Genomic DNA, 25176 nt, shown 5'->3' with positions numbered 1-25176 from the left:
CCTTCGCTCTCCGACTCTCTCGTTCCCTGTGTGGCGAATGATTGCCAATAAAGGTAGCTTTCGCTGTTGTACGCTTGCTCCAAAATGGCGGATGCGTCGGCCTCTCCACGTCACGGGGTTGCAAGAAATATGGAGAATTTTTCAACGGTTTGGGCTTCAGTGGCGCGAAATTTCTCTCAGAATATTCGCGCTGCTTACCTCATTCGCTTCCGGCGGCTGAGGCAGAAGTCTGCTACTTTTGTCTTCTCCGGTGGATTCTGTAGATAATGGCTTGTGACACAGGAGCAGATTTTCCAGTTTGGGCATTGTTACCGAAAAGAGAAACTAACGTCTCCAGCTTTTTAACGAAGTATCCAGAATATGATGGTCGCGGAACTGTAATAGCGATTTTAGATTCTGGTGTTGATCCTGGAGCGAAAGGTTTACAGGTGATGATATTTTCCTGTATAAGCTGTCAAGGCTGTTCATTCCTCTTGACTACCAATAGTTTTTCGTTTTTGTGCCAAATCATTGTCTCGATGTATTTTTTGTTCTCATTGTCATCTCTGGTGAAATTTATTTTTTAGGTTATGATTTTAGTTTCAAATGCAAAAGATTTAACAATGCGAATTTAAATCATGTTTTTCTCATTTTATCAGTTGGGTGTGATTAAATCTTGAATTTGTACAAACGTGCAGGCAATGTTAATACAGTGACTTTTGTTGCCTTTTAGCTTGTTCTTCAAGTTATGTACAGATCACAATATATTTTGTCGATATGCATTCTTTAAGTAGTTATTATTTTAAGTCTTTTAGGTTTTTCTAATATCTATTTGAAAAAATTGTCAATGAATTTTTTTTTCTGACTCTGCACCTTACTGAATCGTTAAAAAAATTGGTACGTTGGGGTATATATATATATATGAGCAGGTGACTTTCTTTACAACGACATGTGGGCAGGTAACATTTCATTTTACGAGTGGAGCCTCACAAAACCTTGCATACTTATGCTGGCATGCTAAATTAATTTTAATGCTTGATCACGGAGAGATGGGGGATGACCTTGAACCGGAAAAATCACTTGCAGTAGGTAGAATAAGCCTTGGTACATGCTGCACAATTATAGTTTTCATTTGGGTATTTTTTCTCTTTTCTGGGGAGAATATCATTCTCGTGTATCTTTATAGTATTTGGTTGGAAGGAGGAGCATCACTCTTCTGGATAAAAGCTAAGGATTTGGTGTAAGGAAAACAGAATTCATAAGTGAGGAGATAAAAGCATAAAATAACAGACTTCCGGTTGTGACCCTCGGAAAAATACAACAATTCCGTTATGTATCAGGAACGCAATCCGTCATGCTAACATCAGAAATTTATGAGCCACATAATTTTCTTTTATAATAATGTTAAAAAATGTTGCTAAAAAGTTTAAGGCCAGATGCTAAATGGCGATAATTTTAAAACAAGTTACGTTATTGAAAACAATCGCATTTCCACCCCTACCCCTAGCTATGCGTTTGCAGTTCTAAGTTCACTTCCCTGATATCCTTTTATTTTAATTTTTATTTCAATCATGAGCAGGGGATGCATTTTTTGAAAAATCTACAACAATAACATATCTGCTATCCATTTGATTCGATTCGGCTGTGATATAGCAAGCAAAAATGTAAAAACAACTGATTTGAGTTGTTAATTTCTTTAAAAGAAGCAAACTAACATTAATAACATGTGCTATTTTGACATTTTTTTATTGGTTGTGCAAGCATCAAAGAAGAGTGAGGAAATTTTTTTGCAAAATTAGCAGATCCTTGTTTAAGCTAATTTCCCCAGTTTTATCTTCAAAAAAAGATTCCAAAAACTATTGGCTTATACACAACATATGCATTACTTTGATATTCAAATTTGCTTTTTCAATAAATGAGCTGAAAGGTTCATTTTGGTTGGTCCGAATTATGTGAAGGGTCCGTTTTGATTGATCTGATTTTTGTGAAGGGTCTCATGGGTGCAAGACCGGGTTTCCGTCTTGACGAAATTTCCGAGACAGAGGAAGGGACGGAAAGAAATTCAATCACTTTCCTTCATTTATTACTTTTTTTAAAAAAAGAAAGAAAGCTGGGTGTTTAAAAATATGCTTTTAGGGTTCGTACGCCCTTGAAAAACCTTGAAAAGTGCTTGAAAAAAAAAGTTCATTTTCAAGTGCTTGGAAACCTGGAAAAAGTTTTAAAACCTTGAAAAAGTTTCTTATTGCTTAAATTCTCTCAAAAATCATCGGATTGTGCGTACAAGTTTTAAAAAGTATTTCACCAATGCAATTTACTGAACATGTGTTCAATATGCAACATCGTGAAAAATTGCTTTCATGTTTGGGATTTCAATCCTTTTGCATCTTGTGAATATTTTGATGTTTTTTACAACCGAAAGATATTTTGACATATGGTACCTTAGATTAGTTTATTTTTGTTTGATTTCATTAATTAACAAAGAAATTAATTTGGAAACCATGACAACATTGAACTTACTCGGGTTTCGCGGAAAATTGCTCTTGTGTTTGAAATTTCAATCTTTTTGCATCCTGCAAATATTTAAATATTTTGGCTAATCAAATGTTAGTTTCGCATATGCTACCTTAGATTAGTATATTTTTTTGTTTAATTTTAATAAAAAACAAATTTATTTCATGGGAAACATGCCACGTCGAACGAACTCAGACTTTGCGAAAAATTGCTTCTCGTGTTTGAAATTTCAATCTTTTTGCATCTTGCAAATATTTAAATATATTGACCAATCGGATGTTATTTTCACATATGCTACCTTAGATTCGCATAATTTATGTTTAATTTTAGTTCAATATAAATTTGTTTTATGGGAAACATGATAACATTGAACTTAATTCGCGAACATTTGCTTCCCTTGTTTGAGATTTCAATCCTTTTGCATATTGTAAATATTTTTATATTTTTGTCAACTAGAAGTTATTTTAACACATGCTACATCAGATTAGCTTATTTTATTTTTTATTTTAATAACTAAAGAATTAATTACTTTGGTCTTGTTTATGCTTATTTATTTTTGCAATTTTGAATTTAATTATCTTTAGCTAATTTTCGGTTATAACATGTTTTTGAAAAAATTTAAATTTAAGCAATTGAGCACCTAACAAATTAACTTAGTTTGTATTTTAAATATAAAGTTGAATAACATAATTTTATAAAGTTGAATTTATAAGTACATGTGTTTTCTTTATGTCTGCTAAAATAATTAAGGTGTGTAACAGGGGGTGGTTGTGTTATGATTATTCAGTGGAAATCCAGTAGTGTTCGTTATGCTTTTACCTCCCTATATTTTCAATTTTCCCCTTTACTTCAAATGTTCAAAATTGCTACTTTAGTAAGGTTGTGGGTACTTGGAACAGCTTACCGAAATTGGCTGTAATCAGCAAAGAGGTAAATAGCTTAAGGAGGGTCATTGATCTTCATTTGGATCTAATAAATTGAATAAGACCAGTCTAGCTAGGCCCAGTGCTTGTTGCTGGTTATCAACAGATACTAGGCCTGGTACTTCTACGTAGAATATTTTGACTGAATAAACTTTTTTTACATAAGAATTGAATTGTATGCATATCAAAAGTTATTGTTGTCCCATATGTATCTTCAAGTAATAAGGGTGATTAGTTTTAAAAATTACACCCCCCCCCCTCCCTTTGCCTTGATTTGCTCTTTGAAACTGTCAGGTAATTTTTTATGAACTCGCAAATCACACCTGAATATAATTGCCTTCCTAAATTTAAATTCTAATTTCAACAATAACTCGTTTGTTCCCAAAATTAAGCTACTTTTGTCATTATATATGTCAACTTCTTGTGAATCTTTTCAGTTTCGAAATACAGTGCTATGAATCTGAAGTTGCACATTTATTAACTTTTACAAGTTATTCAGTGAAAGCTGAATAGGCTCAAGTCCACATTCAGAGTATTTATCACTTCTTAAGCAGCTTTTGTAAATTTTAAGTTGCGGAGACTGGACTGTGAACTTTCATAAACTTTTCTTATTTACTAATTTTTACTCGAGGATAGTTGAAATGCCTTATTGGCTGAACAACTAATACATACATACGAAAATTGATTTGCATACTTATGAATGATTTGCGAACCTCTAATGTTTTAGAACTTAACAGTGCAACCTGAAAATACTTTCTGGGTGGTGTTTTTGTCCTAACCGCCCTTATATAGTAATAAACCAGCGCATTAATATTAGAAATAAATATTGAAACTGGGGGGGGGGGGGGGTGACTTCAAAAACTCCTCTCTGGCAATGCCATTGAACTTTTGGTTTCTTCTCATAAAAGTTAAAACACTCAAACACTCGTGAAAGGTTTTTCTTTTTTAACATTAATTTGCTGATTCTAGAAAATATACATCTTTAAATGTGAAGATTGCAAAATTAAACCTCTTGGAATCTGCTTTTGTTTATGACCAAAGTTTTCAGACATTTTCTGAAAAACTTTTGACATAGTAGATCTTTCATCAAAGTGTCTTTTGTTGTAGATAAAGCAATTTTGTTTTCCTATACTTCTTTGTATTATTGCCTTATTTCTATTTGTGTGTGTTTGTTTGTAGTAAATGAAATCTGCATACAATATTTTTAGTACAAATTCATGATATTGCCTTGAAAAGAATTTTTTTTGCCTTGAAAAGTACTTGAAAAGTGCTTGAATTTTTTTCTCCCTGAAGGGTATGAACCCTGGCTTTATTCATAATACCATTCCTCAACCGCGAATTTACATCGACATTCTCTCGATTTTATGCCATGGGCTTGTTTTGATTGCTATGTGCTTTTGAAGGTGTGGCTTTTAGTCTCGTGGCGCTTAACTTTTTCTAGGTAGCTCTGTTACTGCTAACTGGATTTGCTCGTTATTCTTGCAAATTTTTTGAATTAATCTCCTTTTGTCTCAATTTCAAAGATTAGTCTATTCTTTCCCTCTTCTCGATCTTCCTTTCGCTTTTTCTTATTCATTTGTGTTTTTTTTTGCTTTCTGAACTTCACACGCATAAATAACAATCATATGCGCTCTTAAATGCAAAGTTGAATCTGAATCACTGGTTGAGAGTAATTGCTGACGAGATGAAATGTTTATGCTAACACAATGTCTGTACGCGGCCGGAGCAAAGGGCGCTCACATACTGGAAAAAAACAGGAACTATCAAGGACTTTGAAGATTTGATAAAACTCGGAATTTTGGAAAGGATCCGGAAAACCTCAAACTGGTTTGAAACACCAATGGGCAACTGTTCCTGCATTTTTGACATGTTTCTGTTAAATATTGATCAGTAGTTGATGAATCACTGAATATATCTTTTAATCTATCCCTCGCCAGAATGGAAATAGGGTGGGGGGGGGGGGGGGGAGAAAGGAAACAAGAAAAATTACGGCAGTACAGGCTCTAAAAAAACGCTATTTTGCAAAGGGGTGAACCGAAACTTCATATACTACCTAATTTGCTTGATTACTTAAGATTTTTTGAGATAGATTATGTACCATTGAAGCAATGCATAGTTTAAAAATATCTTAACACAAGAATATTTAAATGACAGGAGAAAAAAAAAATCTAAAGAAGTTCAAGAACACTTAGAGTAGGCATAAAATTGCGCTTATAGTACCTGCACACTTTTTGCATCTCTGACTAGATGATGCAGTCAGAGCAAGAAAAGAAAATGTATAACATTATTAAAACAGAAAACATTCATGTAACTCTGTGCTCTTACATAAAAAAGAAAAAGAATTAATGCCAAATTTTCACCTTTCAAAGAACTTTTTTTTTTTTATCCCAAAGATATAATAAAAGTCTCATGTATGAATGGTGGAAGAATCAATAAACATTAATTTTTATGACAGTCCTCATTATTAAAATATGTTAAAAGAGTATTTTCATTTAAGTTTATACTGAGGCTTTTAATTAAAATGATTTTCCTTTATTTGTTAAAAAAAAATTGCATCCCTATATATATTAAACCAGGAGAAATAATGTCTACCATGGAAAACATAATGATTTTCTTAAGACCTACTGATCCTGTTTCTATAATTGTTGTCACAGATACATTAGGTGAATAAATTATATAATTTGTAACTTTGTTTTAGATCTTTAAACAAAATATGCATTGATTGATTGAGTTTTTTAAGTGATTTCTGCCTATCCTGCAAGAGGAGGCTTGTACCATGGCAGGAAAAAAAGGGGAAGAGCTCCAGGGATGCATGGGAGGGAGAAGAGGGGGAAAAAAAATCAAAAGCGATTACAGCAAGCAACAAAAGTACAGAACGCATGAATGGAGGAGTAGTTAGCGCGATCCGAGATGTTGAGGCACGAGAAAAGGTTGTGACAGAAGTTAGAAAGACATTGGCATTGGAGCAGAAAATGGTCAATTGTCTCAGTTTGGTTGCACAAGGGACAGAGTGGGGAAACACTACACTTGAAATGATGGAGAGTCTTGTTGACAAGGAGAGTTCCAGTGCGGAGTCTAGTGAGGAGAACTCCTAGTTTTCTGTTAGGGGTCCAGTTGATGTAATTATTGATGGGTCCAAGATAGGGCTTGTGGTTGAAATATTTGCTGTTAATCCAATCACTGTTGATCTTTGATTTGAGTTCTTTTTTGTTCTTGGTAATTGTCGAGTGGTTTGAAGGTGAGGGTGTTTTGTATTTCATTGAAGACTAATGATATAAGCACGTAGATATTTTATTACTGTACGGAGTTACAGCACACAATAAGTACACCGACGTGAGAATGACAACAACCGAATAGCCACGCACTCAGATAGCATTAGCATACATCAACACAGAACAGGTGACCAAAGCTCCCACGACATCCTCCCGATGAAGTTTGGAAAAAGGGATTTAAAGATCTAAACGTTCTGGTGGTTTGACAACCCTACCAGAACGAGTTTGTTTATGGATAATAGTCTTTGGTGTAGGATAGTCCTGAATTGGAGGAGTCTCTGGAAACACAGTTTCTAGCGCCTCTGGTACAACCTTGGGAACATTGATTGTTTTCTCGATCTCTTCTGGTTCCAGCATGGGAATTAGGTGTTGGCGATTTCGACGAATTTCACCTCAGGGAGTCAGGACGTTGTAGGACCTTGGTGTCTTTGCTGGAGAAGTAATGATTCCAGCTGTTTTGAAGTCTGGAATCCAAACTTTCTCAACTGTGCTTAGAGGACGCAATTTGTAAGCAGCATGTTTTCGATCAAAGGCTTCTTTTTCTTTACGAGAAATGTCTTTTTGTAAATGTTCTTTCCCATTTGGATGTAATTGTTTAGGGTGAACTGGAAGTCCAGTTCGAAACGATCGTCCCATACATAGTTGAGCAGGGCTACTTCCTTTTGGCCCCAATGTGTTATGATAGGTTAGTAGAGCAATGTTGAAATCTGAGGACTTTTCCAGTAAGTTTTTCATCATCTCTAAAATTCGCTCTGCTTTTCAGTTTGCCTACGGATAGCGTGGACTACTCGTTTCATGCTTAATGCTGTAGTCAGCAGCAAGTGATTTAAATTCTGATGATCAATACTGTGGACCATATGAATAAAGACTTCTCTTTAAAATGTACCAAAGAATTACATATTTTAATTATATATTAAAGGAAGACGATTCTGTAATCCAGCAATATTCTACTACTATAGTGAAGCGATAAGATTAAATTCATCAAAAATCTCCTTACAAAAGAAATACTTAGTAGATGCTTAGCTTTGTCAGATTGATTCAACCGTTCTTCCGTCGTTAAATTTATCAGGCATAGTTTTACATATTTCGCTGCAGAAGAGTGAGATCTGAGATATATTGCAGAACTATACTTGGAAGCTATAATTTTTACGAAATTAAAAGAAAAGCTATTTATTTACTTATTTATTTTTTTCCAATTTCTGAATTCTCTAAAACCTTCCCCTTGGGCTCAGCCTTGACCTGTTACTATTGAAAAAAGCTCGAAATTGTGGTGTTTTTTCTTTTTCGTATTTTAGCTTCAAAAATTTGCTGAGATAGAGGTCCCCACAATCTATCAATTGCCCTAACGTTACGAAAAAAGGCCAAAACATCATAGCGGACCGTATAAAATTACAGTTTTAGAACTGTAATTTTTAAAAAATTTCGTGGAAGCACACCCGTACTCCCCATTTGAGATGGATCTTACATGAACTTCCAAGTTGCAAAGCCTTTTTTTAAGGCTATATAAAGTTATTCCGTTGATTTGTATGCTCATATTTCCCTCATGATACCCCTATTTGAGTAATTTAGGCTTGTTATTAGGAAATGCATACGTGAGGGGCCCCATCAGTTTCATTGCCTATGGGCCTCCAAATCCTTAATCTGGCTCTGACCGAACGGAAGACAAGTGAAACAGAATCTTCCGAATGGTGTTATGAATGTAGTAAGTTCTTGACATTCTTCTGCCAGGGGAATTTGAAAAAAAAAAAAAAAACAGAGTTCGCGTCAAGTTTGGAAAATATTTTAGCTTCTCCGAGTAATCCTAATGACTCTTCCACAGTTGGCATTATGGTTTTTCACGGGCTACGTATTTATTGAGTTTAGTGAAATCGATGCAGATTCTAACTTCTCCGGTAGGTTTGATAACTGGAACTAAAGCTGCACACCATTTCGTCGGACGAGTTATTCTACGAATTACCCCCATTTTATCGAGTTTGAGTTTCACTTGTTTTCTTAAAGGCAATGGTGCTTTGCAAGCAACATTAACACTAGAGGGAGTAGCATCTGAATCTAAAACTAAATAAGTTTCATTCATTTTACCCAGTCCGTTGAACAATTCAGGAAATTTTGATTTATAAGGTTCCTTTTCGTTGTGAGACTTTCGTACTGAACTGGCTATCTTGATAATGCCTAAAGCTTCTATAGCAGGCCAACGCAACAGTGGCTCAGAAACTGAATCAACTACAAAAAGTGTTTGTTCAGAATCTTCATTTTCGAACTTTAAGTTTGCACACTTCTTTGTCTTGAGCAAAGAAGAGACCGAGGGGACATGATTCAGCTGTTTAAATTTATTAAAACGAAAGATGTTACGGGGCTGAAGTTTAGCACTGAAAAGAGGACAAGGGGTCATTGTTTTAAGCTATTTAAATCTCAGGCTAACATGGATATTAGGAAAAATTATTATTTTAGCAGGGTAGTGGAACCTTGGAATAGCTTATCGGAAGAGGTGGTAATGAGCAAGGGAGTAGACAGTTTTAAGAGGGCCATTGATCTTCACTGGGGATTGTAAATTGACTAGGACCAGTCTAGCTGGGCCCAGAGCCTGTTGCTAGTCGTCACTTTTGTATTTGTATTTAAGAGGGGGAAGAGGTCCATCGAGCAAAGTGAAAGATTAATAAGGGAGTGAGAGACGGAGGCGGCCCTATGAGTAGGAGAGCTATTGTTGCTAATGCAGATATTGTTGTTCATGATGAAATTAGCAAGAGAGTCAGCGTTGTGAGAGTTGAACAAACTGCCCCAGTAGTTATGATGAATGTTGAAGTCTCCGAGAATAAGGAAGGACGTGGCAAGGGAGTTTTTTAATTCAACAAGTCAATCAGTTTGAATTATGCCTTTGGGGGAATAAATATCAGGGTTCGTACGCCCTTGAAAAACCTTGAAAAGTGCTTGAAAAAAAAAGTTCATTTTCAAGTACTTGAAAACCTTGAAAAAGTTTCTTAGTGCTTAAATTCTCTCAAAAATCAACGAATTGTGCTTAGAAGTTTTAAATAAGTATTTCACCAATGCAATTTTCTGAACATGTGTTCAGTATGCAACATCGCGAAAAATTGCTTCCGTGTTTGGGATTTCAATCCTTTTGCATCTTGTAAATATTTTGATGTTTTTTACAACCGAAAGATATTTTGACATATGGTACCTTAGATTAGTTTATTTTTGTTTGATTTCATTAATTAACAAAGAAATTAATTTGGAAACCATGACAACATTGAACTTACTCGGGTTTCGCGGAAAATTGCTCTTGTGTTTGAAATTTCAATCTTTTTGCATCCTGCAAATATTTAAATATTTTGGCTAATCAAATGTTAGTTTCGCATATGCTACCTTAGATTAGTATATTTTTTTGTTTAATTTTAATAAAAAACAAATTTATTTCATGGGAAACATGCCAACTCAGACTTTGCGAAAAATTGCTTCTCGTGTTTGAAATTTCAATCTTTTTGCATCTTGCAAATATTTAAATATATTCACTAATCGGATTTTATTTTCATATTTGCTACCGTAGATTAGCATAGTTTATGTTTAATTTCGGTAAAATAGAAGTTTATTTTATGGGAAACATGACAACATTAAACTTAATTCGCGAAAATTTGCTTCCCTTGTTTGAACCGGGGGCCGGATTTAGGGGAGGGTACTCAGAGCTACTGCCCCGGGGCCTCCACAACAAAAGGGCCCCCCCACAATAAAATTTTTACAAAATATCCTAACTTTCATGGGTCAGCAAATTTTACATTTTTTTCTACCCTATAAATTATAATAATAATATAAAAAAATAAATATCAGTAACTTCAGGATGTATTTACTATTAAAGTGCTGATCGAAAATATTGGATATACACATATATATCAAAATGTTCGGATATATATCAAAGTATCGGAGAATTTCGGAAATATGATGACCTTTTCCAACCCTGATTAGGGGCCTCCTCTTCTTCGTTGCCCCGGGGCCTCCACACTTCCAAATCTGGCCCTGATTGACACGTCTTCAGCTACGAGAAGGAAAAGATAGAAAAAAAAGGCCTACCGGATCAAGGGGAAAAAAGAGCCGAAAACAGGGGTTGGGACCGAAAAGGGAAACCCAAGGTCACCAAGGACCAAAAGAGGAGGGAGGAAGGATAGGGACCGGGTTGGGGGGGGGGAAGAGCTGGGAGAATCGACATGAGAAAAACTGCTGGAGGTATCCATAACATTGGAGGACGAGGAGGTAGGAGCATTAGGGACTTTCCTAGGCCGCTCAGGGCTAAAAGGCAATTTTGAAAAGACGTTGTCAAGCATATTTTTTATATTAGAGAGAGTGCTATTCATGTCTTGTTCGAATATTTTAGATTGAATTTCAACAACTTGGTTGAATTTTTCCTCCATCCTCTTCAGGGCCTCAGTGAGGATACTTTCAACTTTAAGATTTAACTGTTCTTGGGGGTTTATGACTCCTTCTATCCTGACAACTTGGACAAAGGAATGATTTTGTTCTTTGTGCCTGGCCTTTAAGAAATTCATTTCTTCAATGTACTTGGGGCATAATTTGTCTTAAGCCTAGTGATCCCCTTGACAGAGTGTGCACCATTTGAAGTCGCTATGTTTAGCACAGCGACAGGGTGGGGAAAAACACGGTTTTCTTTTTAAAAAGCCCATGGACCCAGGGTTTTTTGGTTTTTTTTAAAAAATAAAACCTCCAAAAAACCCAACTAAAACTGCGTTTTTTAAATAGAAATGTTTTTGTTTTGTCTTTTTTTAGGGAAAATGTGGGGTACTTGTAGCATATTGTAGCGTAAGTATGTGGACAAAGCACAAAAATTGTCTTGGGGTAAAAAAAGCTGGAAAATTCAGCATTTTCTGAAGAAAAGTATGAAAGACGACGATACCCAAGAATGGTGAAGTTTCAGATTTTTTAGTTTCCATGATTACCAACAGTTAAGGCAAAGTTACTTCTCGAGTGATAAAATCTTTTGTTCGTTTTTAATTACTTTTTTTTTTGCATTTTACTCTATCGTATTTCATTTTGTTATGCAAAACTACTGTAGAACCTCAAGTAGTTTAAATCCTTTTTTACTGAATTCCAGCTTAAGACATTTCTTTGAATTTTTGTTGCCTGTTTTTCTATTTCTGTGTACAGAGTAAGAAATATTAAACTTTTTCGTAAGATAATGAAAATACTGTACATCCTATTCTGTTTTCTGTCTGACCGTTTGTAAAACCTGTTAATTTCTATAAAATATACCTTGTTTATTTGAGATTTGTGACGTGTTGGTTTGCAGAAAATAATTCACCTGAAGGCCTTTTAGCTAGAGTAGTTTCATCCGTACAATCTACAAATATTGAAAAAATCAGATGGGACAGGCCTTGTCAAGATAATTTGAGTTATTTATTGACCAGTTAAAGATAAAAGTTAATATATTTATTTAAAATCTTTGAAGCATTTTTTTAATGCTGTGAAGAGTTAAGAAATACTATTGAAGTTCAAAATTCAATTTTTATGTCCATTGTCTGTGGTGAAGAGGAGATAAAAAAAAAGTTTAAATTATGAAAGAATTTAAATGAATTAATTTTTTTAAAAACTTCTCAGAAAATTTTAAAAAACCCAAAAGTGGTCTAAATAATGGGTTTAAAAAAAAAACCCATTGGGTGCAACCCAATTGGGTCCAATCTGGCCACCCCTGCACAGTGGCCACATACAATTTCTGATTTACAACTCTTGGAGCTGTGATTATAGTAACTAGGACTGATTCACTTTGATGTTTTACTTCGTTAATGTAAGAAAATCTATGAAGTTCTTTGCTATATGCTCCTTGTTCATATAATTCGGAGGCTAAATCATTGAGACTGACTTCTACTGGGATGTTACGGAAAAGGAACTGAGTAGTTGTTCCATCTTTCAAAAGTGAACATTTCATAGTGATGTTGAGGATTTTCTTTTTGGCTAGCAGTTCTTTAGCACATGCTGCACTGTAAGTTTTCACTATCATGTGGTTAGTGCGAGTGAAATCGATTGACTCAATCTGGTTGTGATTTATGATGAATTTTTCAACCTTTTTTTTTTGATTAGCAAAGGTTAATTACGGGGGAGACTGGCTGTAGATTGGTCCCTAACTTTGTAGAGAATACAAAAATTAGAGCCTCCATTGCCAGCAATGGCATCAATGGTGGTCGGGTTATCACAAAAAAAAAAAAAAAAAAAAGAAAGACAGCAACAACCTTGACTCTGCCACTTGCAAGAGCAAAACCAAGAAGGGTGAAAGAGCACCAAAAAAACTTGACTAAGCGGGAGGGGAGTCCCAGGAACAAGAGGCAGGAGCCCTAAGCTGCCTATGAATAATAAAAAAAAAAACCAAAGAAAGAAAAAGGGCCAAATGCCTATCCCTTGCATCCCGCTAGAGAAGCTGCTATTCAGCAAGCAACACACGCAAGAGCTTCGACTCAGCTATCTATGCATTGATATACTGCAAAATACTTTCCATATTTAAGAATGCGTGATTTTAATTTTACTGTTATTTTTTTATTTATTGTAGATAGCAATAATTACGAAGAAATTAATTTGCAATGAGGTGGGGGGGGGGGGGGGTATATGGACAATTGTATCGAAAAACCAGTCATTGAATATTTATGAGACAATTAATGCAGATTAAAGTTAACTAAAGATGTGTTAAATAATATCTGGGTATATAAAAGTGCTACTTCCAGAGCTTTGGAAGTATCACTTTTATTGGACTGGGTTTTGGAAGGATAAGTCATATGTTACTTTTATGCAAAGTTACACCAATCTTTGCAAGGGGAAAAGCTCTTTTATCTTCATTGCACTGCATGAGACAAACTCAAAAAAGAAAATAATCCTGTGATACTAATACAATATATTTCAAAGAAAAAGTACATTAAAATTAACAGCTTTTAGTTAGCATATCTTTGTGTTCTAAAATCAAATATAAATAATGAAATTAAGTAATCTTAAGTAAAAGTATACTTTTATTCCTATAATCAATTATTTGTTTTATTTTATTTCTATGTAGAATTCTTGTTTAGCAAAAAAATTTTGTTTAATACAGGCTATTATAGCATATACTGCCCATTTTACTCTTAGAAAACAATTGTCTGCAGATATGAATAAATCTTTTGATAAAATTAATTTAGTTTTTGTTAAATAATTATAAAATATATCTTTGCTTTTTTTGCCCTAAGTTTTTATTATTATTATTTTGAAACATGTGTAACAGTAACATGAAACGACATGTTATAGTTATTGAGATTTAAGAGAAAAGTTAAAAAGAAAAAATGTGTGGGGTAGGTTGGTCTGGTTCAACGTGCCCCACAAAAAGTCCAACTTACCCCACGTTCTTAATCTGAAAAAGTATTGTCATAATTTTTTCTTTTTGACAAAAAAAGAAAAAAATACGTGAAAAAAATTGTGACTTACTTCAAGAAAGAACTTACTTCAAGAAAGGATTTTTTTTGTTTTTCTACAAACAAAAACTTAGTTTTCTGAAATAATTATTAATAGTAATAAAATAATTGAGACTGATCCAACATGCCCCATAGTTCAACGTATCCCATCTCCCCCTATTCCTCTTTTATATCATCCCTCCTTAAGCCGAAGAAATGGTCATCCATTTCTATTAAATATTCAACCAGTTCAGTTTCCAAATGAGCTGGTAAAACAGACTTTTGTCCAACATTGAGGTTCAAACACTCTTCAGGTGTTTTATGCTTGGGACCAACAATCTTCCTCGGCATCTGAAATAGGTGCAAAGGAAATATAGTACAAAAAATAATATGCTTCATATTTTTACAAATACCAATTATAGTCTCTAAAATCTAAACTAAATATAATAGACAACAAATTTAGATCAGGGAAATGTGGAAACGTTTCCACATTACCCCCAGTGTAGCGCTTCCACATTACCAGCATAGCCATATTGAACTATGAAGATAAAACTACGCTATATTTTCAAGCTAGGAATCCACTTAATTGTACCAGATTGTAGAGTATTTTTCGCTTAACCAATAACTGCCTAAGTACTAAGAAATAGCTTAATGGACTATGTAATTAAACCAACTTTAAAGACTTAACTCAAAAATTTGAAAAATCAATAAAAAACGTAAAACAACAACTTTACTGATAATAAACCACCCAGTTGACTGCCAACGCTCCTACAGGCTTACTAAACAAACACAGTAACAAGTTGATGCGTTCACCGCAAAAGTGCAATGCCTCACAAGCCGTACAGGTTGTGTTTCCACATTACCAACACGCTTCCACATTTGCACCACTTCCTCTACATGCTGCCAAATCTCTTCTAACTTATTGGATACACTAGGTACTTCAGGAATCAAGTTACAGGTTGCTTTATGTATGTACAGTAAACTCCCGATTGTCAGGGTTTGGATTATCTGCGGGTCAGATATCCATGGGTCTTTTTCAATTTTTTAAACCGTTATTAAATATTTTTTAAGTATGTGATTGTGTTATTGTTTGTTTTCAGCTGTTACAAATGTATATTTTTTTTATGTTCAATGTTAGTAGATGCAATATAGCAATGTTTTTAGTTAAAATTTAAATTTATGTATGAGTGTTATTCATATTGTTTAGCTATTGTATACAGCCGTATCATTTTTTACCTATTATTCAGATTATCCGCGGTTTCAATTATTCGTGGTTACCATGCCACCCTATTCCGGGAACAATGGGAAATTTACACGTTATAATGTCAAAGACTTACACTAATTAAAACAACCAGTTATAACATTTGTTTGGCTAGAAAATTCAGTATAAATTAAATTTTATTGCAATTGTATAATAATTTCAATTCTCGTGTTACTCTTCAGTTGTAAATTTCATACTTATTATACACTGCTTGACAATTGCTAAGGAACAGTTACGTTTTTTTTTTGGAATAGTTAAGAATACACAATGATTAAAGAAACAGAACAAAGTGCATAGTTAGTAGGGAGGATGTGCCTTTATAATAAGTACAAAATAGTACAAATATTACTGTATCGATAAAGTAAAAACTCAAAAGAAAAAAACCCACTGAGATAATTTTCAAACAACCACAAAAAATTAATCTGAGTCTGAATGATGGAGACATGAGTACCTTAGTATGATGTGTAATTACCACTGGCATTAATTGTATCTATTTTCCATACACCCCACTAAACTATCGAGGAGTGCTTGGGGGATATTTTCCCATTCCTTTCTCAAAGCAGATTTGAGTTCTTGTACTGTTCTGGGAGGAACGGTTCTTTTTGCAACGTGTCTACAAAGAGTATTTTTGCCACATCCAATTGGATTTATGTCGGGAGAGTAAGCAGGCCACTGCATACGGAGAATGCTTTCACTTTGGAGTGTGTCTGATACTTCAATGCTTATGTTTGGCTGTGCATTGTCATCTGTAAAGAGAAAATCTGGATCTTCAGCCCCTCTAAACATGACCCAATATAACTTCTCTGCAATACCTTTATGACGTAACGCTTTCTTGTTCAAAAATGTAAAGCAGTGTTTTGCCACTGTGCATTGATGCCTTCCCACGCCTGGGCCGTACCCATCATGTTCACTGACAAATTTTTGTGCATAAGGTTTTCCAGGCTCTCTCCGCAGTAGTTGGTGACCAGAATCTCTTGGTGTCACACTGAAAGAAGATTCGTCGGAGAACATCGCTCTAGACCAATTTTGACGATCCAGACGAACATGTTCCTTACACCAGCGTAATCTCTCTCAACGAGGCATGGTTGAAGTGGGATGCAACGTACGGACTTTCCTACATGCAAGCCAACATTATTTAATCGCCGTAAGATGGTTCTTGCAGAAGCATGCGTACCGGTAGCAGTTGCAAGATTTACAGCTATATGTCCAGGAGTGAAATTTCTGTTTCTTTTGCCACGAGAGCTACATAGCAATCCCTGAAGCTGTGGTGTTCCTACCACGATCCCATGCAAGCTTTTGCAAAGCATTTTCATCTTCAGCGGCTTTCTTTAATTGTGAGATGACACTTTTTGATACACCCATTGCAACAGCTACTGTGGTGACACTTTGACTTGCTTCCAGTCGTCCAGCCGCTCGCCCACGATCGTAGGTCCTCAAATGATATCTTGCTGACATTTTACTCTTAAATATTTCAAGAACCAAACAGAATTTCTGAGAAAAAACTTTTTCAACATCCAGCACCATTTTTGTTAAACACCAAACAGCATGAGTTCTCGTATGAATCTTGAGCTTGTATGCACTGTCTTTTATACAGATAACGAGTCTTGATCTACCACGAACTAGGCCATCTGAACTTGAATTTATTTTCATTGGCCAGCTGTCTGAGGCACATATTTGCATAAATCACTTGTTCCTTAGCAATTGTCAAGCAGTGTAGTTGTTCATCTTCCAGAAATACTTTGTAGTATTAAAATACTTATTGTGTTTAAAACATATTTTTTATAGAAAACTAGTGATGGAAAGCCTAAGATCATTGAGATGATGGATGCTACTGGTTCTGGGGATGTTGATACATCTACTATTGTTACTGCTGTTGATGGCTATATCACTGGGCTTACAGGACGACAATTAAAGGTTTTCTGATTTGAACTTAAATGAATTTTTATGAAATGAATGTTTTTTGTTTTAATATTTCTGATTAATTTAAATACTTATGCTTGCTGTTTATAGATAGATTTATGAGAGCTTATATCCTCTTATGCCTTTTCTCATTGTGTTATATGAGGCCTCTTAGAAAGATAAGGGCCCCTAAAAAGGGGCTATATAAGGTGCCTTTTCAAAGCTTGAAACTTGCCCCGATAGTGGTTGTTTTAAAGTAACTTTTAAGGGATCATCATCTTTGAAGAATTTTACTGAAATATAAACTGGGTAAAATATTCTAGTTCTTGGTAAGAGATAATAATGTGCTTAAAATATACTTGCAATTAAGATTCGTACATCAACTTGGAGGTTAGCTGATAGAATAACAGTCAATCACTTCCTCCAGGCCATGGAACCCATGGTCTCAGATTTTAATTTTTTTTTATTTGTTCCATTTACCATCATTATTATCCCTGTAAGTTTTTTGAGGCATTAATTTTCGAAAATGTTTTAAAAGAAACGTTTTTGCTTTTCTGAGAAATTTTACGCTATTAACATGTAGTTAAAGCAAAAAATTCATAACTTCGTCTTGGTTTCGGAACAAACTTTTTCCTATCAGATTGCGTTACTTATCCATGTTGTGTTCAAATGATTGGTCTCAAACATTAGTATTTCTCTTTCTGACATCAGAATAGATTCTGTCGAGTGTCTGTGATACATCAGATTTCATGGAAAAAAATATAAAGGGCAGTTCTCAAAAGGTGGGAGCAAACACAGATCTAAACTTTGAAGATTTAACACCAAATAACTTTTATTTTAATTCACTCAAATATTTTTGAGTAAAATTATAATACTGTATAGAAATAAGAATTGACATAAATTATGGAAAAAATGCTTTTCAACTACCCTTAAAAAAATGTTTTCTTTGCTAAAAGGCACAATTTTGGACATCCAAAACGTTAACTGAGCAAATGTACCATCAAAAATAATTTTTTAAAAAATTATTTCCATATGTTAAAAAAAAAATAAGGGTATGAATCTCAAACTGAATAATTTTTTGATAATATTTTCCACAAATTACTAAAGTAAAGACATATTATTTATTTTTAAACAATTTTAGAAAAATAGTAAGTTGGAAGTTTGATGTATGTCCAAAAGTTACGACCTGGACAAGGCTATTATTTGAGAATATGATTTATATGTTTTAAAGGTATTTTTCAATCCGCAAAATCAATTTTTAATTTTAAAATTTTTTCATATGCTTTTATGCATGTATCTTAGAAGCAAAATCATTTTTTTTAAACATACATGTGAGATGTCCAAATTGCGTTAGGATCTAGACGCCGATAATTCTGTCCATTTATTCATTATTGTAATTGATCTGCTGTCTTATAACCTTAATAAAAAACATTATTATAATGTTGATTTTCTTAATCCATTATTATTTTGCATAGTTAATACGTTATGCATTGAACATTACATAAATAACAGTATGAACATTACATAAATAACAGTAGAAACACAAGTTTGCGATCGTAACGAACACATTTAAGTAAACAAAACGGCGGCAACTCATAACTCTGCAACATTTCAAACATGGTTATCTGTTATTTTACTGATATTTTGTTGCTGATAAAATGTTTTCAAATTACGACAATAAATCAACATCTAAACAACAATTATTTGATAAATAGTTCTTCAATGTTCTAATATTTAGGTATTTCTTTACTTTGAAAAAAAAATCGCCTAGTAAACCCCGATTGGCAACAACTCACAGCGTACGATAAGCAAAGGGTTACCAGCGGGGAATTCCTGTTTTCTCCAAATGCGTCTGTTTTGGCGACTTTATCACCTACGCTGGCGAAATGGATTTTTTTTCCCCCATTGTGCACAACCATAACAAAATTTTATTATTTAAAGACCAGTATATAAAGTCATTCAAGTACTTCATTAATCCTCTTTTTTAATTGCAGAATTTAAAAATCGATAAAAGGTTCATTGGAAAGTTCGAAAATTGTGAAACTTACATTATGATGATGCCCAAAATCTGTTACCTACTATAGTAGCAAAAATGCAGAATGTATATATTTCTGTAGGAATTAAAATGTGACTTCTAGTAGTTCTTTGCAAGCTAGTCTTAATAGTATCAATTATTTTTACGGTTCCTCTGATTCCGGTACATTGTCCATTACCATGAGAAATTGCATAGAAATGCCACTCAGCTCTCAAGTTGACTTCCATTACATGATTACATAAATTTTACAAAGTTCTTTTTGTTTTTGTTGTGTAGTTGTGTATTTGAGTAAAGTATTTCAGTATGCTACATACTGTGTCGCCACCAGAACTATATAGTACTTCTGTGTGAGTTCATTTTCTTAAAACTACACTGAAGCAAGAAATGAAAAACGCACTTTTTTTTTTCTTTCAGCTATGTAGATAATGTTTTTGCATGTGTTTAGGCAAATTACATAAGCTAATGTACAGCAAGTATGTTTGTATGTACTGAAAATTTGTTTGTGTAGATTATCATTATAGTCTATAAATTAACTATTTAAGCTGTCAATCAAGTATGACCTACTCATTCATGTCCAAATATTTCTAAGTTATCAAATTAAAATAATTATTTTTATACTTACAATATGTTTTTTCAGTATAATATATTATATAGAACAACACAATATACATAATTTAAGAAAGTGCAATGAAGTTGTCACAATTTTTATTTCTGTTTTAGTGTGTGAATTAACTAGCAAAATTGCTCAATTTCAAAGACCTGTATCTCTTTTACAAACCAAATACACAAAACAATATATATATATAACATGTATAGTACTTGAATGGAATGTTCAATTGGCCAAAAAATTTTACTTTTAATTCCATCCTCTTTTGGTTTTCAGAGATCTAAAAACGTCATTTTTGTCATTTTTCCGATTTTTGAGGAGCTGTAATCTATCAGGGTACACAAACGTGCAGCAACAGTTACATATTGTTATTAGCATGGTTCCAGTGATTAGTTTTTGCCGTATTTCATTTTGTGTTTCCGTCCCCTACCTAAGTTATCCCCCTTTGAAATTAGTAAAATTTTTGCATTTGACCTTGAACTTTAAACTGTTGCCATCATTTTAATTATTAAGTTACAGCTGTGTTACTCAGCATGTAAGACTATCATCTTATGCATTTTAACATCATAGCGTTAAATTAACTGTCATAAATGTAATTCAAATAGATTTTGGCCGAAATGCAAAGGTCTAAAAGTCCCATTTTTGACTACGAAAATCACTTTTGATAACCTCTAAAAAATCAAAACTCCAGTTTAGAGAAAAAATAAAAGTGGTTTTAAACATCTTTCATATGCAGCTTTTAAGGAGATGAGTTTCAAAAAATTAAAATGGTCGAGCGCACCCATCTTTTGAACCTGTATGGATTGACCCTAACATCAGGTGCAATGGCTTCATTTTGTTCCTTTCTACATATTTCAAAGCAAGCTCTAATGCAGCAGAACCTTTATTATATTTTTTTTTTCAAGCGGCTGAGAATCGTTTTCATTTGTATCATAACATTTCTCCCTATCTTCTGCCATTTCTATGATGGTAGATTCTGTTATTTCTAAATCCTCACCGTTTATCTAATCTTGAATATCAATTGGATGCCTCAATTGCCAAATCGATTAACTCCACTTAAAAAAAAAAAAAAAAACCTCATTTCTGCTTTAATAATGCTTTATCAGTGCTTAGCATATGTACATAAATGAATTTATGTACAAGGTTCGGTTCAGTACATTTTCTGACCATGTGATGGCAGAAAATGTAACCTGAGGGCCTATTCACATCCTATAGATAACACTATTTTCTTCATAACTTTTCTCAACTTTTTGTTTTATGGAGTTGATCGATTTGGCAAGTGAGGCATCCAATTATCTTTGAATTTTTACAACCCGGCAAGGGCGCCCATATGGGGGCTCAAGTCCTCCCCTTATAAATTAAAACTTACTTGCTGTTAGTACGTTTTCTTTGCAAAAATGTAAAAACATTTATTCATCAGTCATTAATGAATAAGTTATTAAAAATTTCAAATTTTAATAGCTCTAATCTGTACTGAAATCGGTCTCCATGTGGAATTTTTTCCTGCTAAACCATGGGGAAAACATCTGAGCCCCCTTTTAAAATTTTGTATATGGGTGCCCATGCAACCTGTCAATTCTTTTACCAAATCTTCCAAAATATTGTTTTCCATATTGTCACTGAGCTTTTCGATGGATGTTACTAATCTAGGTAAAAATTTACTTAAGGACTTATTTATTGTTGGATTTTTGAGACTTGACAGTATTTCTACATTTGCACTTGTATATAATGTACATTTCTAAGTATTATATTATCTCTTGAAAATGTTTTTGTGCAAATATTTTTTAGGATAATCATGAAATGAAAAGATCAGCAAAATTTTTCACCTAAAACACATAATTATGCTCATATAGTGTAATGAATTTTATGATCCTTTTTTTTGTATAAATTTATGTGGTAAAAAGTGGTTCATATTCTAGATTCCATCAACATGGGCTAATCCAACTGGTAGATTTCATATTGGAGTGAAGAATGCATATGAACTTTATCCTAAATCATTGAAGGAACGTATCTGTGTAAGTATTATATACCTGGATCCACCAATGCTAGATATAAAATTATAAATCTAAGCTATCATAATGATGTCAAAGTTACGTTTTCTAAGTGCCTTAAGGGGCAAATTGAGGAATTTTTTTCTTCTATTCCTTGACATGAATTATGGACCACTCTCACAATCAATCAATCCAATCCAAAAGTCTAAGTTGCAGTTTTGGCCTCTAGATTTGGAAATCCAGAGTTCAAAATGAAATATTGGACTGAAAAATATCCCTAACTACCTCTTTCTAACGTTGGTGCAACACAAAACTTTTTGGTTATTTGGCCATCTGGGAAGTATTGCACTCTTATATTTAAAGAGTGATTCACATTTTTGAAAAAAGAGTGGGAAGTTTTATTAAAAAATATATATATAAAAATTGAAGTAGCAGTACCAGGGTTGTTTGCTTTTAACCACAATTTAACGCAATTGATTTAAAAAAAAAAATGTTTTTTTTGAAAAACTAAATTGTTTTTCCCCAAATATTTCCATAAATTTTACATATGATTGGAAAATGTAAAATCCAATTGATGCAAAGTAACCAGCAAAGCTTTAGAGATAAATTACAGATTATTAAATTTGCAAACTTTTAAAAAATATATAACAAAAATTTGCTAAATAGATAAATTTCTGTCATACGCTGTTTACAGTAAAAACTTTAGGAACAATTCATTCAATTATGTTTCTTAATTTCATCAAAAATATATCTATTTAAACCTGCCAACAATTTTGTAATAATAATTTTTATTTAAATATATTTTTGATTCACAACATGTGAATTCTCACCTCCGTGACATGTCACACACCTGGTATGACTGTTTATGTTGCTTAATAACTTACTTACTTAAAAGTATATATATATTTATTTATTATTACTTTCAAAACTGTCTCAGATACTAATTGTTTAAGTATATTTAGTTTTTTTTTTGTATTGTGTTTTAGTTCGTTTTAGTAGGAATAGGAATTATGTCACAAAATACATTCTTACTTCCATTACCTAAACACAAAATTCCATTTCTCATTAACTGATGGCAGTAATGACATCACATTTTATTTCCCATAATACAAGGGAGCCTCCTCATTTATTTCCAGCTGTTAAAAAAGTTATAAGATTTTTGCTGAAAAACAAGAAGATAGATTTCGTTTGAAAAACCAAGTGTTTTTATTGGAAAATCTCACCTCTGTGAACTTGAATTTCAGGGATGTAAATTTTTATAAAAAAAGAAGTGTACATGTTTCCATATACTTAACATATACAGATTGTAGCAACAAAGAAAAAGCAAAATTCCCTGAAAAATGTATTCACTAGGCCTATATTAATGGAAAATTCCTCACCTCGATGAATCTCACCTCCTTATCAATGTCATTATTTCTGAGGTGAAAATAAATGATAGAGGGGAAATACATCAATTTAAGGCAGTCTCCTAAAATTATAAATTGCTAGTATGTTCTCAAATTTACTAATTTGGAAATGTATTAACATTATACTATTTTTGAACTAAAAGGATAACTAAAAATTAAGCCATACTTTAATTAAAAGAACCTAATATTAGATTCACACTAATCATTAAAAAAGCTCATTGCATGCACAATTAACAAAATCTCGATTTCACACACTAAATGTTTTTTCCTTTTTTTTTTATTTCCATGAACAAAGCATTTTTAATTTTTTTTTAATTTGTGAGTAAAATAATTGGAATTTAGCTGCCCCATTGTTGATGGTTACTTCTAGTCGGTAACACTTTTCATGTAAGAATGAAAAAAAAAAAAAAAAAAAGGTTTTGAAATCAGGGGTCTGGCCAGAGCAAATTTGGGTCCGTTAACGGACCCTTCACAAAAATCCGATCAACCAAAACTGACCTTTCACAAAAATCCGATCAACCAAAACGGACCCTTCACAAAATTCTGGTAAACAAAAACGGATCTTTCACAAATTGTTTATTGAAAGAGCAAATCTCAAATTAAAATAATACAGCATATTTAAAGTTAAATTAGAGGAATCAACTTATACAAAATCAGCTAATTTTGCAAAAGGAAAAAAAAAATCGACACTCTTGTGATGCTCCTGCAAGCCATAAATAATTACTACCGCCAAATAAATATAATGCCTGTTGTTGGTTTCTTTGAAAGAAATTAACAGCTGAAAGTCAGTTTGGTTTATAATTTTGCTTGTTTGTTTTATGCAGCGGTGTTGTTGTAAACTTCTTTGGAAAATCGTCAACATTCTCTGAATAGGCGTAGTAAGCACTTTTCTCCCCACTCATGATTTAATCATCAATAATATACAGCGAAATGAATTTAGAACTACAAAGGATAGTATGGGTGGGGCGGTTGTGATCGCTTCATATAGGGTTACAAAATTTAAACTTATCACCACTTAGTGTCTAGTGGTGCGATGTTAAACTGTTATTTTGGGAGAAAGTTATATGGGTTTGGTTTTTCGATACTAAAAGGGATAATTAACTTTAAATAAACTTTTATTCACCGTTATTTTTTTCTATAGATGTCTACATTTTGAAAAACGCAATCTTTTTACATCCGATATGAGAATCATATTTTATTCTTTTTTTCAAGCTAACTTCCCTTTATTAGGATGCAAATAAATGAAAAGTCTCTTTACTTTTGTAACAAAGCTTATTTCAAGTTTTTATAGGGGAATTCCATTTTCTTTTATGAGTCAATAATTAAAATGCTGAATCGATGGTTTATTTTTTATTTTATTTATTTATTTATTTATTTTTGCTTCAACTGTGTTCAGATATTAATGAAATGTTTATCATAGGACTCTAAAATGCAATTGAAAAGTAATTTTATCAAAAATATTTATTTTACAAGCCGTTTTTATACTTTTGATTCCTTCACTTTGAGGATTGCAATCTCTTTGCATCCGCTGTGGAAATCTGATTTTTCAAAATTTCGATGTTTAGTACGCTTAGTTAAGAGGTAAACAAATAAAATATTTTTTATTTTTGTGAAAATCACGGAGTTTATAAGGTTTGAACGAAACTCTGTGCTCTTAAACAGTGTCTTGGGTTAAAAAGTTAAATGCTGAACCCCTGCCTAATTTTTTTCTTACAGTTATTTTAAATACTATACAAAAAACATTTCTAGTATAATTTAACATGATGTAGAATGGTAGATAAATATTGATACTTGAGGGGTGCCCATCTCCCAGGGAGCAATACCTCCCCCTCCCTTCAAATACTAGAAAAACACTCAAGAATGATATTCTCAACAGAAAAGAGAGA

General features: G+C 33.2%; 1 protein-coding gene across 1 annotated transcript in view; it reads left to right on the top strand.

The window, feature by feature from the left end:
* Window positions 1–201: 201 nt before the first annotated feature.
* LOC129219203 (tripeptidyl-peptidase 2-like) overlaps window positions 202–25176 on the top strand; it is a 299058-nt gene continuing 274083 nt past the window's right edge. Inside the window, exons 1-3 of the mRNA XM_054853529.1 lie at window positions 202–428; window positions 17138–17266; window positions 21813–21908. Of these exons, the coding sequence (XP_054709504.1) occupies window positions 267–428; window positions 17138–17266; window positions 21813–21908 (387 nt within the window). The 5' untranslated portion in view covers window positions 202–266. The remainder of the gene's footprint in view (window positions 429–17137; window positions 17267–21812; window positions 21909–25176) is intronic.

The sequence above is a fragment of the Uloborus diversus genome, chromosome 3, assembly GCF_026930045.1.
Source record: "Uloborus diversus isolate 005 chromosome 3, Udiv.v.3.1, whole genome shotgun sequence".
NCBI classification, from domain to species: Eukaryota; Metazoa; Arthropoda; class Arachnida; order Araneae; family Uloboridae; genus Uloborus; species Uloborus diversus.
This window is presented reverse-complemented; position numbering and strand designations above follow the sequence as displayed.